Raw genomic sequence first — 18,557 nt, 5'->3', positions numbered from 1 at the left:
ATCCAGAGGTAAGTGGTATGGTCTTGCTGGTTGGTGGACACGATATGTGTAAGGGAAATTATTTTGGTGTCCTGTATCTGGTCGTGCTAGTTGGTGAACACGGTACATTTAAGGGAAATGATTTTCTGTCATTCTTCTGAGTGGTTGCTTCTCCTTCCCCGTATTTTTGTTCATTTTATTGTTTTTTTCCACTCTCTTGAGTTGTGGGCCTTCCTTGAGTGGTATTACATTTATCATCATCATCATTGGAATGTCTGTTGTAAAGATACGGACATCAAGTCCGTATCTTGACGTAGAGAGCATCAAGCACCATCTTTTTATACCAGGCAACGGCAACGCACGAACGCAGCCCTCGCTCGGCCCCGCCCACAGCGACCTCTCTCGGCCCCGCCCATAGCTGCCTCGCTCGGCCCCGCCCACAGCAACCTCGCTCGGTCCCGCCCACAGCGACCTCGCTCGGTCCCGCCCACAGCGACCTCGCCCGGCCCCGCCCACAGCGACCTCGCTCGGTCCCGCCCACAGCGACCTTGCTCGGTCCCTCCCACAGCGGCATAACTCCGCCCTACACGGCACGATCTATATATTATTATCTATCTATAATTCCAGCAATCTCTGTGTGTGTGTGTGTGTGTGTGTGTCTGTGTGTCTGTGTGTGTGTTTGTTTGTCTGTGACCGCTGTTTCTCGACAACCACGGGTCCGATATACTTTAAACTTGCCAGGTATATTGCTGGGGACCCGAGGATGTGCCTTTTCAAGGTTTGAAATTAATCGCAGAAGTAGTTACCGAGCTATGTCCAAAAAACGATTCAACCAATCAGAGAGCAGCGAGCTATCACGTGTGCCGAACGTGGCGAACAGACTCTGCCTCGGATGGCACATTTGAGAGCGTATTCATTTATTTCCCGTCGGCAAACTATGTTGGCGCTATGTTGGCGTTAAACGATGTTTTAAAACTAATTAAAACTAATTTGCGATTCTTTCGCTTTCCTGCGATATGCGACCTTCCGGAGCTCCTGTGAGAGCGTTCGCCATTACGGATAGTACGGGTACGGGCATGCCATATGTTGGCGTTAAACTATGTTTTAAAACTAATTAAATCCATTTCATGTAAATAGAGGGGGGGGATTGTCACTGTACTCGCAAGCCGTTCGCCGTTCGCTTTGGCGTTGCGAATGGACCAAAACATTTCATGAACCAAACCATTTCATGTAAAGCGTTCGCCGTTCGCTTTGGCGTTGCGAATGGACCAAAACATTTCATGGACCAAACCATTTCATGTAAATAGAGGGGGGGGGGATTGTCACCGTACTCGCACCCACGTACCCACGTACCCACGTACGGGCATTGCACCCACGTACGGGCATGCCCTAGTCTATCTATAATTCCAGTAATCTCTGTGTGTATGTGTGTGTGTCTGTGTGTGTGTGTGTGTGTGTGTTTGTCTGTGACCGCTGTTTCTCGACAACCACGGGTCCGATATACTTGAAACTTGCCAGGTATATTGCTGGGGACCCGAGGATGTGCCTTTTCAAGGTTTGAAATTAATCGGACAAGTGGTTCCCAAGGTATGGTCACCGTACTCGCAAGCCGTTCGCTTTGGCTTTGCGAATGGACCAAACCATTTCATGTAAATAGAGGGGGGGGTTCTACCGTACTCGCAAGCCGTTCGCTTTGGCTTTGCGAATGGACCAAACCATTTCATGTAAATAGAGGGGGGGGGGGTTCTGTGGTCGTTACTGCCACGTGGTTTCAAAGTTTTTTTTTGTTGTTGTTGTTTGCACGCATGTTTTTTTGCACCCACGTACGGGCACGCCCTAGTTCGTACAATGCCGGGTACTTCTGCTCGCTGAAAAAAAATCTATGTGAAACATGCTACTATCTATGCTAAATCATGCTAAATCATGCTAAATGCTAATCATGCAGAAGTACCCGGCAAAAACGCAATCGCTTTTCGCTCTGAAATATGTGCGAACCGTAACTGAGTTACTGGCGGCAACGAACATCACGTGATCGCTCTGAGCGAATCAGCGCGCTGCTCTGCTCGCGGTCAGATTCCGGTCATAATATTCCGCGCTGAGGTTAAAATATGGTAAAAAAAATTATGAAATAATTTTTTAGGTCGGCCATGTTCGTCCCCGGCTCAATGGCCATGTCTGTGCCAAATATCAAGTACGTGAGCCTCTCCGTTTAGGAGTCTACCGGTAACATTACACACACACACACACACACACACACACACACACACACACACACACACACACACAAACTGTGTTTTATATACATAGATTGATTCGTCCTTGTATAGAGTACTACTCTCACATCTGGGGAGGTTCTAGCTCCACATACTTACTGGACGGAATTTAATCCAAAGTACTCATGAACTCTCCCAATCTAACCTCAAAACTCGACCCGCTCGGATTACGTCACAATGTTGGTTCTCTTTCCCTTTTCTACAGATATTACTTCGGTTTCTGCTCCCAACAACTTGCTGCTTGTGTACCTCCGCCATTATCGAGACCATGGAATACTCGACTATCCACTATATCACATGATTATTGTCTGGCCATTGGTAACTCGAGGGTGGGCCGTTGTGATGTTTGTTTCTTCTCCACCACTGCCAAATTCTGGAGCTTTTTACCTTCCCATGTCTTTCCAAACACTTACGATCTTCCCCTTTTCAAAAAGCAGATTTTTACTTCCTCAAAAACTCTTAGACTATTCTCTCCTTCTTCACTTTCTATCACTGCAGCTCTTTTATTTAAGGCCTGTCCTCGATGAGGACTATACAGTCCATGACTGGAGCCTTCAATATAAATAAATTTTAAAAAGTCAGGAGACCGACCTGACTACAATTGTTACGAGCCCTTTCCTGCATGATTTAAGATCTGCTGCACTCCCCCTCTCCCCATCACCACTTCATTGTCTCTCCCATTTCCATTACCGTGCCTTTCTGCATCTGCTCTCCTTCCAATGGGATGGTATATGTTTTCCTGCCATTGGAACCAACTTCCATATTCCCTTAAATCACATTCTTCCCTCCAAGTCTTCAAGACAGCTGTTCAACCACCACTTCGGATAATCCCCATTCCAAAGCCATGATCTTTTCTACCTCCATGAATCCCTCATCCCACCCCCACCCCAAGCCTACCCCCTTACAAATTTCCAGTTTTTCCTTCCCTCATGCATCCTCCCCTACCTCTCATTCCTCTCCACATCCCTTATTTTTTTTCCAAGTTTCCCTCTATTTCGTTTTTAAACTTTGCTGGTGTTTTCCCCTCTCTCTATTGTTCCTTTTGATCTGTTGTGTCTTCCATGAGCCTTGACTTTGTATACAAATATATATATGTATATATATATATACATACATATATATATACATACATAAATACATACATATACAGGGTGTTTCAAAAAGAGCGATACAACTTTAAACGTTCATTTACAAAGAAACAGAAACCTCAGGAACGTGAACCAAACACTTATTGAAAGCTTATGACATGGTATTTTATATCACTGATTGCTATTGCAGTAAGTCGCTGCTCGAGTAAGTGAGAGCCCAAGGTCTGAAATTGGCATTTACGCAAAATCCTTGTAATTGATGTTCTCGATGTGTGCCCCTCCATGGATCAGACAGGCATTGATCCTGACTCCAAAGTTCTGTCCAACTTTCCTGTAGATCTCAGGTGGTGCAGCCCCCCAGAAAATGTTGTTGTGGTTGTTGATGGCACCTTTTAGTTGAAATGGGCTTCATCACTGAACCACATCAGGTTGATCCAGTTTGGGCACCGCTCCAACCTGTCACTGAGCCAATTGCACATATCAAGTCTCCTTCTCATGTCATCTTGACTCAGTTTGTACCTAATAGAGATGATGTGTGGGAAAAGCTTCAGTTCCTTAGTGAGGATAGGCCAGACTGATGTTGGCTTGATGCCTAGCTCCTTGTAGCGCCGGCAGTGGGACTTCTTGGGACTGTCAACTGCAGAATCCCGCACGGCGTTGATGTTGGCCTGGCTCTTGGTTACTGATGCTGGCCTGCCACTGTTGCCCTTGCTCCGGTGGTGCACTGTACCCTTGGCTCAAAATGTTTCACAATATGTTGAATGGCACAATTTGTGGGTCCATCACGTGTTCGGAGATCGTATTCCCGGCAGAACCTCCAGCGGGTGTCGACATATGATTTAGTCTCATACCACAGAGCCACCACTTTTGTCTTCTGCGCCACTGTCAATGGCATAGTTGAGCAACGGAGCTAGAAATCCCCGGGAACAAATATCACAATAACACCACCAAACCCTGAAAAGGAAAACGGTAAAGGTGAAAAAACAAAGAAATGGCAGGAAGTCAAAGTTGTATCAATCTTTTTGAAACACCCTGTGTATGTGTATCTACAGTGCATTCAGAAAGTATTCAGACACCTTCACTTTTTCACATTTTGTTATGTTGCAGCCTTATGCTGAAATCGTTTAAATTCATTTTTTCCCTCATCAATCTACACTCAATACCCCATAATGACAAAGAGAAAACAGGATTTTAGAAAGTTTTGCAAATTTATTAAAAAGAAAAATCTGAAATATCCCATTGACACAAGTATTCAGACCCTTTGCTATGACACTTGTAATTTAGCTCAGGTGCCTCCCATTTCTCTTGATCATGGTTGAGATGTTTCTACACCTTGATTGGAGTCCACCTGTGGTAAATTAAATTGATTGGACATGATTTTGAAAGGCACACACCTGTCTATATAAGGTCTCATAGATGACAATGCATATCAGAGCAAACACCAAGCCATGAGGTCGAAGGAACTGCCTGCGGAGCTCAGAGACAGGATTGTGTCGACGCACAGATCTGGGGAAGCCTACAAAAAATCTCTGCTGCATTGAAGGTTCCCAAGAGCACAGTGGCCTCCATAATTCTGAAATGGACGAAGTTTGGAACAACCAGGACTCTTCCTAAAGCTGGCCGCCCAGCCAAACAGAGCAATCGGGGGAGAAGGGCCTTGGTAAGAGAGGTGACGGAAGCCTCTCCTCAGTGAAAGACACATGACAGCCCGCTTGGAGTTTGCAAAAAAGCACCTAAAGGACTCTCAGACTGTGAGAAACAAGATTCTGTGGTGTGATGAAACCAAGCTTGAACTGTTTGGCTTCTGCCTGGCCACTCTGCCATAAAGCCCAGATTGGTGGAGTGTTGCAGTGATGGTTGTCCTTCTGGAAGTTTCTCCCATCTCCACACAGGATCTCTGGAGCTCAGCCAGAGTGACCATCGGGTTCTTGGTTACCTCTCTTACCAAGGCCCTTCTCCCCCGATTGCTCAGTTTGGCCGGGCGGCCTGCTCTAGGAAGAGTCCCGGTTGTTCCAAACTTCTTCCATTTAAGAATTATGGAGGCCACTGTGCTCTTGGGAACCTTCAATGCAGCAGAAATTTTTTTGTAGGCTTCCCCAAATCTGTGCCTCGACACAATCCTGTCTCTGAGCTCTGCAGGCAATTCCTTCGACCTAATGGCTTGGTTTTTGCTCTGATATGCATTGTCATCTGTGAGACCTTATATAGACAGGTGTGTGCCTTTCCAAATCATGTCCAATCAATTGAATTTACCACAGGTGGACTCCAATCAAGGTGTGGAAACATCTCACAGATGATCAAGAGAAATGGGAGGCACCTGAGCTAAATTTCAAGTGTCATAGCAAAGGGTCTGAATACTTATGTCAATGTGATATTTCAGTTTCCTGTTTTTAATACATTTGCAAAACTTTCTAAAATCCTGTTTTCTTTTTGTCAGTATGGGGTATTGAGTGTAGATTGATGAGGGAAAAAATGAATTTAAACCATTTCAGCATAAGGCTGCAACATAACAAAATGTGAAAAAAGTGAAGGGGTCTGAATACTTTCTGAATGCACTGTGTATATATATATATATGTGTGTATATATATATATATATATATATATATATATATATATATATATATATATATATATATATATATATATATATATATATATATGTTGGAACCCATCTGTGGATCGGTCCCATCGGCCGATGGGTCTGACCCATCTGTGGATGCACGAGAAATGACAATGCAGACCCATCGGCCGATGGGTCTGCGCCATCTGCGGATGTGTTGTTCACCTTGAAGGAATGTGTTGACAGAATGGTGCTCTTCAATCAGGTACACAGTCATTGGAATTACATGTGGTAGGAATTTAACAGAGATGATTTTTAAATGTTTTATTTAACTTTTATTTTTAAAATTTAAATTTTATTTTTTTATTTAATTTAAATTTTATTTTATTTAATTTAATATAAAGGAATTTAACATTCCCCTCTGCCATTATCAGAAGAACACCTAATGTTTTGTATGAATGTTGAGTATGTTATGTAAAGCTTTACTAAAACTGCCATGTATCTGTTAATTACAAAATGTATTGACAAAATGTATAAATAGATGGGTAGAAATAGATAATAAACCATTTTAAAATCATCTCTGTTAAATTCCTACCACATGTAATTCCAATGACTGTGTACCTGATTGAAGAGCACCATTCTGTCAACACATTCCTTCAAGGTGAACAACACATCCGCAGATGGCGCAGACCCATCGGCCGATGGGTCTGCATTGTCATTTCTCGTGCATCCACAGATGGGTCAGACCCATCGGCTGATGGGACCGATCCACAGATGGGTTCCAACATATATATATATATATATATATATATATATATATATATATATATATATATATATATATATATATATATATATTGGTAAGATGTACATTATATTATTTGGTGTGAAATATGTTATTAGCTAGTTATTCAATGCACACCATCCATGTGGTGAGAACATAGGTTGTTGTGAGTTCAAATCCAGCTGGTGGCAGCAACCTTGATGATTTGGAATTTAAGGTTCTGGCAACCGAGTTAGTCTGCATACAATTAACCCATCAATATTGGATTGTGTGTAAAACCAAGCTTGCTCATCAATGAACTTCAGGGAGGGTTAGTCTGCCTGCCCTAGCTGGCATGGTCTTCATGTCCATTCATTGTGGTGAATCCTAATGTACTCAGAGCTACTTGTGATGGACCTTTAAATGTGACCTATTAAAATGAAAGAGTCAGTTCTAAAATCACTCCACCCTCCCGGCCAAACAGACAAAACGAAAGGAGAGAATGAAAGCCGATGACAGCAATATTCGTAAAATGAAAGATGTGTGTAAATCTCATGTCAAGACCAAGAGGATAAACGATATTTCTAACCATACCCACCCCATGCACAGCATAGATGAGAGGCGTGCGACAGTTGTCCATTTCATTACTCCAGTTGACGTCACCTCTATGTGCCAGTGCCTCGGCCATGAGTGGCAGCTTCCGTCCACAGGCGGCATGACAGATAAGTAACGAGGGATGGGGTGGTGTGCTTATCTCGGGCAGAGATTCAATATGGGATGCAGCACCATTACTGGCAAACTCCATCTCCATTCCCCCATCCAGGCTGGAGTCGTCAGAGCACTCACTTGCTGGAGGGCAGGCCATTGTGAGTGAAGTAAAGAGGAAAGTTTATAAAATTGCTTATTTCAAGAGGATTTGAAATGCAACTATGGTTTCTTTCACATTTTTCATATAAATGTATGAAAGGTGCAATTGAATAAACAATGATGTGGAAACAGGTGAGATTTGTGAGAATATAATGGGAGGATGGAAGCAGTTAAATAAGATTAAGCCGTATGCTTCAAGCACAATCAGGATGAGATAGGGAGTGAAAAAGCTCTGAGAAATGCAGGAAATACACACCAAAATAAATACACAATGACAAAGACAGAACGACAGAGACACACCATGCTCAGGTACTGAATCAAAGACGAGGATGTCCGTGCTGCCATCAGAGCTGCCACCCAGCCCACTATCGCTGCTTAGACCTGAGACAGACAACAAATATATGATTGTCACACAAACTGTACATTGCAACACACTGTAACATACCGTATGAACAAAGCATAAAAAAAATTCAGCAGGTTTTTGTTTTTGGGCAAAGCATTCATGAAATAAAAAGCAACAGCCAGGCATTATAGCGCTGCTTTATAAGAACGTGTCAAACAATTAAACGTGCCTTTCGCGTTTTCGCTCAACTCCGCACACTTTCTCATGCACCTAAACAATCTGTTTTGAAAATGCATGGGAGAGTATGTGAAGGATATGTTGAACCCAGGAAAATATCTCAATAAATCATCAAGCCCCGTTCCATAATTTCCTTATTTTTGCTCATTCCTGAATGTTGTCAACATCTTTGCCCAAACATGCTCACATGGCGATGCGCTGCTTTGCATAATATCCCAATGAACAGTGTTCTGCAGAGTACAACTGGTACATGCATGTTATGTGGCAATTAGCACAGGTTTCAAGCTTCATGCAAGAAAAAGCCACTGCGGCTGATGAAATGGATCAATTGTTGTTTTTCCTAATAAATTATATATTGTGGAACTTCCATGCGTTGAATTGGGGTAGCATGGGGGTCAAACACTGGCGCAACAGAAGAACAATACAGGCGGGCGATGGAGCAAGCAGGCTGGTGGAAGATGCCACACACTCCACTCTGGACAAGCCAAAACAAACAAAAAAAAAGATGGAAGCCTATACTGAAAGAAGACAGACAGAAGATGCTTTACAAGGCAGGGTTGTGTTGAGATGCAACTGAGAGGGTAAGGGAACTTTTCATCTTTGAGATGGCAGCAGGCCAATACTGTTGAAAGATGGGTTCAGAACGTGCTGCAGTGATTAGCAAGGAGTGGGGATGTGGGTGGAGGATGGATCACAGCACTGCAGATGGGAAGGTGAACTCCAATTGTTGAGGGGTATGCGTATGCGTACGAGTGAGTGAGTGAGTAACAGCAATAATCTAATGAGAGGGACAGCAAGCAGGAATTGGGTCCACATTTACCCTGGCAGCGTCCCTCGGCCTCATCTCCCCGCTGGGAAACGGGAGAGTGGCTGGTTTCTGACAACATTGGAAAAAGAAGAGTTACCAATTAATGTTCCTGTCCCAATGAGAAATCATCCTAATTGCTGAGAAGGTATTGTGAGTTTCATTAAATGACGATGGATACATATATTTGAGTTACTCTATTGGAGTTGATATGCCACACTTTAGTATTATAATAAGAACAATTATCACAGTCATAATTGCTCATTTTCCTTTATAGAAATAGTTTAATTTACAAAAGCTATTTGATCCATTAGCTCACACCTGGAAATGTTGATTTCCAAAAATAAGGAATCAAGGAAAAAAAAAACATGAATGTTATATGAAAATGTAAAAACGGTTTGGCAGGTGTTGGAATTCAAGTTAATCGCAAGAGTAAGTCACACAGGAATGCAAGTTAATACACAGATTTAAAAGAATATTCATTAAAACACCATTGTAAGATAAATTATTATTTTTGATGTTGTTTGACATATGATGATAAGTGCAATATAACAAAGAGCTGATACTCTACGTCTAGGCCCTCCACCTTTTGGGGATAGATCTGTGTTATATGAAAGCTAAATCTTGAACGGTTTTCTAAATATCGCATACACAAGCCAAGTCACCGAGATAGTTGCCATGGCAACTTAATTCACCCAATCACAGCCCTTATCACTGCCCTGATCTAATCAGGATGAGATAATTTATTGAGGAAGATATATCTGAAATATGAAAGCTAAATGTTCAACGGTTTTTTAAATATCGTGTACACAGAAGTACAAGGACAGATGATTGGTCGGTCGAACGGAGCTCATTTCGATATCCCCCATCTCCGACCTTGTTACTCGAGCCACCATAAATCAAACATGGCTACCAATTGAGGAAGTCAACTGTAGCCCCCATTCTTTTGAAAGTGTAGGGCCAAATGTCACCAAATATTTCTTATTTGGAAATTGTTGGCACCATTTAAATTATTAATCTTTAGGGTGTCCTGAATCAGAAAAACTATGATGCCAGGCTTTCTTTGCACATTTAGTGGTATTTTTGCCCTGATTAAGACACGACATCGGTTAATCGTTTTGTTATATTAATTTATACAAGTGGGGTTAAAAAACGAGCATGTTTTTCATGTTTCTTCATTCTAGAGAGCTGAAAAATTTGCAGTTTACCGACAGATAAAGCATTATGTGACAATGTAAAAAAAAAAAAATCCAACATGGCCACTATTATGATGTCAGAGTGACATTATCTTGCAGAAATTCACACTATGATCATTCATTTGTATTTTTCTCACAAATAAAGATTGATGTGATAAAAAAAAACACTGTTGTTGACTTGGTAATATAAATTATAACTATTTATTGTTATTTCACACCAAATATGCACCCGTCCCCAAAAACAACAACATTGGAAAAGGCTATTTCTGGGAATCATTTTTAGGTTATTTCTCTGAAATAACATCAGAGTGGGTCCCGGTGTCCATCCGTCCGTATGTATGGGTGGTTGTGCTCCCCATCTGGATCCGCCCATTTAAAGGGGATATAAGAGGGGTTATGCCCCAAATATTGGTATTTCATTCAAAAACCGATGACTGGATCCAGACCAAACTGGTCATTGCGATCTCTGTCGGACATTAGAAATTTGTGAGAGAGAAATTCCCTGCATTGTGACCATGCCTTAACCTTAAGTTATGCTACCCATAGCCGTATCCCCCCTGGAAAGGGGGCCACAGGCTCCCTCCCCAAATCCCTCATATTCACTAAACCATATTTTCCTCATAAACTACATGACCGACATGGACCAAATTTGGTATAATACATCAGAACATTAAGGTATCAGGGGATTGTGCTCTCCATCTGGATCAGCCAGACTCTACAGGGAATCCCTGTTTTAAAGAACATGGCTATAATTCAATTCAATATGGAACTGTGTGTTTTGTGTTTGTTTATAACAAAATATAATTAAAGTATTTCGGTTGGTCTATGGGTTTTCAGACCAGATAACTCTAATGGTTTCTACAGGACCAGTTGAACTTAAAGGTTCCTCTTGGTTTCTATGGGTTTCAGACCAGTTGCATCTAATGGTTTCTATTGGTTTCAACCGAATCTGGTTTGATTTCTACTGGAAACTATACTGGTTCCTGCAGAAACCAATAGAAACCGTGATTTCCAATAAAGACCCATATAAATGTCCTGCTGGTCTCTATTAGTTTATATGGGATTTTCGAGCTGGGCACTCATCAAGGACATGGGTATTGAAGAACACCTTTGGAGCATGATGAGTGACACTATACAAAAATAATGTCTTGCATTGGTGTGTACATGTCCGAAAATATTCTACACTGATGGTAGAGAAAAGCTTTAATTCGGATGGGACAAGTGTGTGTCCAAAGCTGGAGAACACTTTAAAAAGTAATGTAAGCATCGTTTAATGGGGAGAAATTCCCTGCTATCCATCGTTTCGTCATAAGTCCATCTTTTCAGGAACGCATTTGGACATATAAGCGAGCACTCCCAGTATAAACAAATGCCCGGGTCAAATTTTAGCCACCTGTCTTTGCCTGATGCTCGACTGAAGGTGGCAGGAATTTGTAAATTGTTCATGGTGCCAGAGGTAACTCCCCAACCCGACACAAAAGACGTCCATTTATCGTACGCCAATGGCCAGTGTTGGTAGGCAGGTGATTCGCTTATTGTCCTTTCAAGGCATAACTACTTAATGTCTCGTCCGACATGTAAAACAGCAGCATGACGGTTTCTATCTGCATTGAGATTAGAACCCAGGCAGACAGCCCAAAGCCAAGCGTGCATAGCTCTAAGCTATCTTGCCAACCTATTTCAAACTGACACATGTGTAAAGACAAGATTGGTGATTTGGAAGCAGTGTGATCACATGTTGTTTAAAATGAAGCACATGCTTGTAAAATGGAAGAAATAAAATTTTGAGATATTTATATTCATCTCTTCTTACCGCACACTTGATGACATAGTCACCAGGTGCAAATGACACAGAAAATTAGAATTATAATGCCTGTCTGAGAGATGCACTGGGGGGAGAGGGCTGCTAAGAGAAAAAGCTTACTTCGAAAACCGGCTGCAGCAACGTTGTCAAAATATGAGAAGAGCGAATCAAGTTCGTCAGGACAAAAGAGTGAGTCTCGACGGATCTGTTTGTCTAACACAGCAGCTGCACAACACACGTGGGGAAAGGGGAACCACAGATTTGGTCAATTCATTTTAATTTACGAGGAACGTAAAATGTAAAGTGAGGGGAAATGTACATCACTTTACCAGCAGGATTGAGTCTGGGTGAGCTGCCAGGCTCCTTACGGATACTGTCCCTCCGCCGACGCCTCCGGCTTCCAGGAGTACCTCTTGTTCCACGTGATGAGTCTCGACATATACCCAACGGTGTCCCGCCTGTGTTGCACAGAACTCCTTCGCCCAATGGACGAAGAAACTTGCGGTCCACATACTTTGCCTTTATCCAGGCCTCCTTCTCCTGTCTGGAAAGACAATATGGAAGGGCAAATATTCTCAGCATCTCTTGTGAAACCAGAGTGACTTTGTGTCTGCTCTGACAGCTTTTTATGTCATACTAGCAAAAAATCCAATGAAATATGATGGGTTGGAATAGTTTATTAGACAGTGCAGCCTTGGGAGCATGCCAAAGTCTGAAGCCTCGGCCTAGTGTCAGATGTGCTTATATCTTCTGTATTTGAATGAATGAATGAAATGTGTTTAAGGTGTGTTTATATCTGCTTTATTTATTCGACATATATCTTCTCAAACTTAGGATGCAGCCCACTAACCCCATCCACCTTGCTTCTATGCTGCATAGCTTGGGTTCGAATCCCAGCTATAAACCATCATCCTGGTATTTTACAGGCAGGCTGATTCGTCAATGTATGTGCCGTCCCTTGAATGGACGTTAAATGGGGGTCTGCCAGCATTAGTTGGTGGACGTTAAAGATCCCATGGTGTATTTTGCGAAGAAGAGGCAAGCTATTGCTGTCACCATAAACAAATTCCAAATTTCTACCTTAACCTACAGAGGACATTCCATCAGCGGCAGAGCTGCACCTTCAGGCAACGATACAACCTTGTACTGCGTACGAAAGAAACAGACCCCATCCACCAAAATGTGTTCAGCACATAATAGATATACTAAATCAAGTCTATTGGATGTGATCTGACAACAATAAGTCGCATCAATAATGATTCAAAACTTTATGCAATAGTTAATGTTCTTACAGCGTGGGATGGGAACATCGGTCTCTATTTGCAGTTCTTCCACAATTATCCCAAGAATAATGGCTCCATCTCTGATGGCAAAAACCTGCTGTGGATGGTGTCATGGGTTGCGCAACAGCTGTGTTGAGAAGACAGGTGGACCAGCAGTGCCTTATAATAGACTGTGACCTGCTGGGCAGTGTTCTGCAAGTGAATGTGTCCAAGTGAAGGGTGCTGCTGTGCAATGCTTGGAAGAAGCTTGCCTGGTGCAAGAGGCCGTTGGCTTCTTCGCTCCCATCTCCTCCACCCGTGCTTCGTAAATTCGATTGATGACCAGGTTTCCAAGCTCACACATCAGCTGTCCAGTAAAAAGATGGGGAGAAAACCATCTTGACCATCTTAAGAAAAAAGACAAAGCTTGACACATCTGAAATATATAAGTAAGAATTATTGGTAAACCATTTTCAATTTCATTGCAGAAGAAATATGGATGAATTCAATTTTACGTTGGCATAATGAGTGAAACGGCCTCCTCTATATTAATTGTACATTACATCCTTGTATAATTCGATTTCTTTTTCTGCCATGGAAAAATCAATGAAAGAGTGAAGGGAGAAAGGGTATTAGTTTGTTGGAGGGGTACGTATTAGGTTAGCGTGGTCTGTGTGATCATATAGGTTAGAACATTTTCGTAACCGGGGACCCATTATAGCGAAATTGTAATGTTCTTAAATATGCTGTAAGTGGTGTACAATTGACATTGGCATGAGATAGGAAGGAATAATTTGTACATGTGTGCTCTGTAAACATGGCAAGGCATCCTGGAAAGGTGAGGATGGGGTGATACCAGAATGATTGTGGACGTGTCTACGTCTTGTGTGTGGCTTTTAAAACCTCCCCACCATGGCGGCAACTGTGTGCCCGTTGATTGTCTGAGCCGTGTTGTGAGTGGCAGAACACTCGGGAGCTGTAGGCATGGCTGTGGGGGGAGGTGGTAATATGAGCTGCACACTGGGGCAGGGAGTCATTTGGCATGGGGGCACGGAGAGTTGGAGTGAGGTGGCAGCCAAAAGCCTGTATGACTGGGCCGCAGGGGTTGTGAGTGGGCTAGGACGCTTACACTCTCTCCTGAGTCAGCGATAGCAGCACCGAGTGAACACACCTTCACTGATGCTAGAGTGTTTAACCTGTGCTGACTGCTTGGAATAGGAGACCTGCTCATCTTGGAGCCGTTTTGATTCCCATATCCTTTTAAATACCTTGCCTGGCCCCCATCGTGAGTGAATGGTTGTGTGCTTGTGGCACCAGAGGTTAATTATTTTGGATTAAGTGCTTTTCCTATTGTCGTATTGTTTTACTGAGTGCGCTTTTATTTATTTATCATCAAACATTGTTACGGTCTGCCTTTCGTCTTGGGATTGTCCCCTTTTCATCGTCCTGTCTCCTTTTAATAAATTGGTATTCCTTTTAAAGTACAAGTGCCACATGAAATCCCACCATTATCATTGTCGTGCACATAATCTATTTTGGCCCAGCTTTGAGTACACGGGGAGACAAAATTTGCGAAACGTATGCTTCAAGAGACTAGCAGGATTTGGATTCAGACTGGAGGAATCCACGCTAATCACCAAGGTGTGATTGTTGTGATTCCCTTTGATTTTGGCCATCCGCGAAACACATAGCTTTGGCGCGGTGGGTCCGCTTTAGCAGAACATCAACACGACAGTATTATGCCACAGTTCTACAGAAGGATATTACAAATGAAATATACTTACAGCAACATAAAGATGCAAAACCAGAACTATGACTACATTTGCAATGGCTTGTTCCTTGTCATGGATAAATATGATATAACTTCAGAACAAGCATACATGCTGAGATTTTCAGCACAAGCTGGGCAACAATACTTTTGACCAAATGTGAAAAATGACTGAGTCATTGGTATATCAACATAGGCCTCCTATCAGGATACAACACAAACAACAGGCATTTTAAGGCCATTTTCCCTGCAAGAGCGGGGGTTAGCCTTGCGGTCCCCATGACGATCTTCTCCATTTTGCCCGATTTTCTGCATCTCCCCTTGTCAACCCCATTGCCCGCATTTCTTCTTCGACCATCTTTAGCCAAGTCTGTCTCGGTCTTCCCCATCCTCTACTTCCTTCTACATTCATTTCCATCACTCTTCTCAACCAGTCACTTTCATCCTTCCTCAACACATGACCAAACCATCTCAAACTGTTTCTCTTCACAGCATCCATCACAGGCTCTATTCCCACCATCTTTCACAATTCATCATTTGTCTTCCTCTCTCTCAACGATACTCCGCACATCTACCGAACCATTCACATTTCCACCCTTTCCAGCCTTCGTTGCTGCTCTACGTTCATTACCCAATGTTCATTGCTCCTATCAGGATGGAGACATCAATTTCCATTGCTAAAACGATTCCCTCTACCCTCAATTACAACCAAAGAATGAGGTTGCGGATAGGACACAGATACCATTACTGCCGTGGTTTTTGACAATTAATCTGAAATTTCTTGTTTATGGAAAGTTCCTCCATACAATAGTCAATTGGAAACAAATAATTATTGTTGTGTGAAGAAGACAAGCTGTTTGGTGTAGGAAGTCAGCAGTGCAGCGAGCAAAGCTAACAACCTTGAAAGCAACAAAAAGCTGTTTCCTGGGTTTGCAATGACCATTCATCGTGGATGCTTGTTAGCCTACCTTCAATAATTCTGGCTCCCAGGAGTCGAGAGTGAGTGAGCGAACTTTGGAGCAGTGCACTCCCAGACTCCTGAAAATAAAAAATGATCAACATTTACAACATTACAACATAAGACTGTTTCTTAGAAAGAAATTGTGCAAGTATGGCTTATCCTCTTGTTGTTCAGTATACTGAACACTTCATTTGAAATTGCCTTCAGCCAGAGTCCTCTGATGCACATGTTTAGGATATTGAACATGTAACCAGATTAAGAAATTTCTACTTAATGGAAGGGGTGTTGGATGTTTCCTTTCATGGAAAGGAAAGATCAACCCAAAAGGAAGTTCATAATTTAGCCAAGAGCTGCAAATTGATACATAAGGTAACTTTTGTGAAAATAGGATATTTAATGACCACAATTAGCAATATTAGCATCGTGCAAGCAGGTGGAACATCCAGATTAATGTAAATTAATTGTAGGGGATATTGGCTTTGGACAATTTTAAATCACTAAAACCAATTTTGAACCCGCACATATTCATGACAGTGGTTACAAACTACAAAGGGTCTTTATAGGGTACGATTCCCTGCTTAGTCCACCAAGCGAAAGTGAAATTTCATGTGTTGTGATACTCAATGAAACAGGAATATACAGTAATCTGATTTCGCGCTATGGAAAAGAAATATCATCGTTACCTTGAAGAAGTGTTAATTTATGTCAATAACTGCCCGAGTTCACTCTCATGCCAAACAAGCAGTCACCTCCAGCATCAGTGGGTAGATTTTAAATATTATTCCTAACAAAGTAAGATTCAAATACAAACTGCCATGCTGATTCCACCAGGAGGCGCTGCATCATAGGAGTGTTCCATCCTGCTGATACGGATGCAAAGCAGCTGCTCTCATCTGCATTTGTGTAATGGAGCTTATAGATCCCACAATATCTGTGGAGGGTGGCCTATTTAGCATTGTCATCTGAACCAATGACTCATGATAATGGGATTCCAGGTTCAAACCTCAATTCACTGTGTCAATTGTCTGTAAATGTCCCTGTAATTCATGTAAACGTCCAATTGCGTTTCGATGTCTTTCCCAGAAAAAAAAAATCAGCAGTGGTGTAGTCACAATATATACTGTATGTATAATTTCATGTATGTATGTATGTATATGTATGTAAAAAAATGAATTTGAACTATTTCAGCATTAGGCTGCAACATAACAAAATGTGAAAAAAGTGAAGGGGTCTGAATACTTTCTGAATGCACTGTATATATATATATATATATATGAATGACTCCATGGTAAGATCTCCAACCTTTAATTGAACAAACAATGACTCAACGTTTCCATTAACAACATGTGAAGCCACACGCCTCCGTTAATCTTCCTCAAGAGTGATAAAATCATCTCAACATCCCCTTATAGCCCATCTCAACATCTCAACATCCTCACCATGACGGTACTTGAGTTGCTGTGTTGTCATGATTTACACCAATCATAATAAAAACAATTATTTTGCCCAAATTTATTTATAGTGTTTGTGATATTACATTTTTATGAGCAATTTCGGTTGAAGATTTAGGTTGAAAAAATTAAAATAAAGAAAAAAACCCTCAGCACATACATAAGGGAGGGGTGCAGACTGGAAGTTTGGGACGATTGCACCTCACCACCACGAAATAAAAAACACCTCACCACCACGTAATTAAAAACACCTCACCACCACGTAATTAAAAACACCTCACCATCACGTAATTCAAAACACCTCACATCCACATAATTAAAAAACACCTCACCACCATGTAATTAAAAACACCTCACCACCATGTAATAAAAAACACCTCATCACCACGTAATTAAAAACACCTCACCACACATAATTAACAACACCTCACCACCATTAAGTTAAAAACACCTCACCACCATGTAATTCAAAACACCTCACACCACGTAATTCAAAACACCTCACACCACGTAATTCAAAACACCTCACAGCCACATAATTCAAAACACCTCACCACCACGTAATTCAAATCGTCACCACCACATAATTAAAAAACACACCACCACATAATTAAAAATACCACACCACACATAATTCAAAACATCTCACCACCACAAAATAAAAAACACCTCACCACCATGTAATTCAAAACACCTCAAAGCCATGTAATTAAATACACCTCACCACCACAAAATAAAAAACACCTCACCCCCACGTAATGGAAAACACCTCACCACCACGTAATTCAAAACACCTCACCACCACATAATTACAAACGCCTCACCACCACATAATGAAAAACACCTCACCACCATGTAATTCAAAACACCTCACACCACGTAATTCAAAACACCTCACAGCCACATAATTCAAAACACCTCACCACCACGTAATTAAAATCGTCACCACCACATTATTAAAAAACACACCACCACATAATTAAAAACACCACACCACACATAATTAAAAACACCTCACCACCACAAAATTAAAAACACCTCACCACCATGTAATTCAAAACACCTCAAAGCCATGTAATTAAATACACCTCACCACCAAGTAATTCAAAACACTTCACCACCACAAAATAAAAAACACCTCACCATCACGTAATTCAAAACACCTCACCACCACGTAATTCCAAACGCCTCACCACCAC

At 41.8% G+C, this 18,557-nt stretch overlaps 1 protein-coding gene across 4 annotated transcripts in view; it reads right to left on the bottom strand.

Moving 5' to 3' along the window:
- Nucleotides 1-18,557, bottom strand: part of ACAP1 (ArfGAP with coiled-coil, ankyrin repeat and PH domains 1) — a 280,144-nt gene that overhangs the window by 10,531 nt on the left and 251,056 nt on the right. For 2 of the 4 annotated variants that reach the window (XM_078776245.1, XM_068113073.2), the window contains 7 exons: nucleotides 15,915-15,984; nucleotides 13,451-13,545; nucleotides 12,246-12,460; nucleotides 12,037-12,141; nucleotides 8,932-8,988; nucleotides 7,832-7,912; nucleotides 7,263-7,513 (listed from right to left, as the gene is read on the bottom strand). In XM_078776245.1, coding sequence (XP_078632371.1) covers nucleotides 7,263-7,513; nucleotides 7,832-7,912; nucleotides 8,932-8,988; nucleotides 12,037-12,141; nucleotides 12,246-12,460; nucleotides 13,451-13,545; nucleotides 15,915-15,984 — 874 coding nt within the window. The remainder of the gene's footprint in view (nucleotides 1-7,262; nucleotides 7,514-7,831; nucleotides 7,913-8,931; nucleotides 8,989-12,036; nucleotides 12,142-12,245; nucleotides 12,461-13,450; nucleotides 13,546-15,914; nucleotides 15,985-18,557) is intronic. The other 2 variants (XM_078776246.1, XM_078776247.1) reach the window with 2 other exon arrangements.

This window comes from Myxine glutinosa, chromosome 4 (assembly GCF_964187855.1).
Source record: "Myxine glutinosa chromosome 4, kmMyxGlut1.1, whole genome shotgun sequence".
In the NCBI taxonomy this organism is placed as follows: Eukaryota; Metazoa; Chordata; class Myxini; order Myxiniformes; family Myxinidae; genus Myxine; species Myxine glutinosa.
The sequence above is the reverse complement of the archived record's forward strand: the minus strand, read 5'-3'. Positions and strand labels throughout refer to the sequence as shown.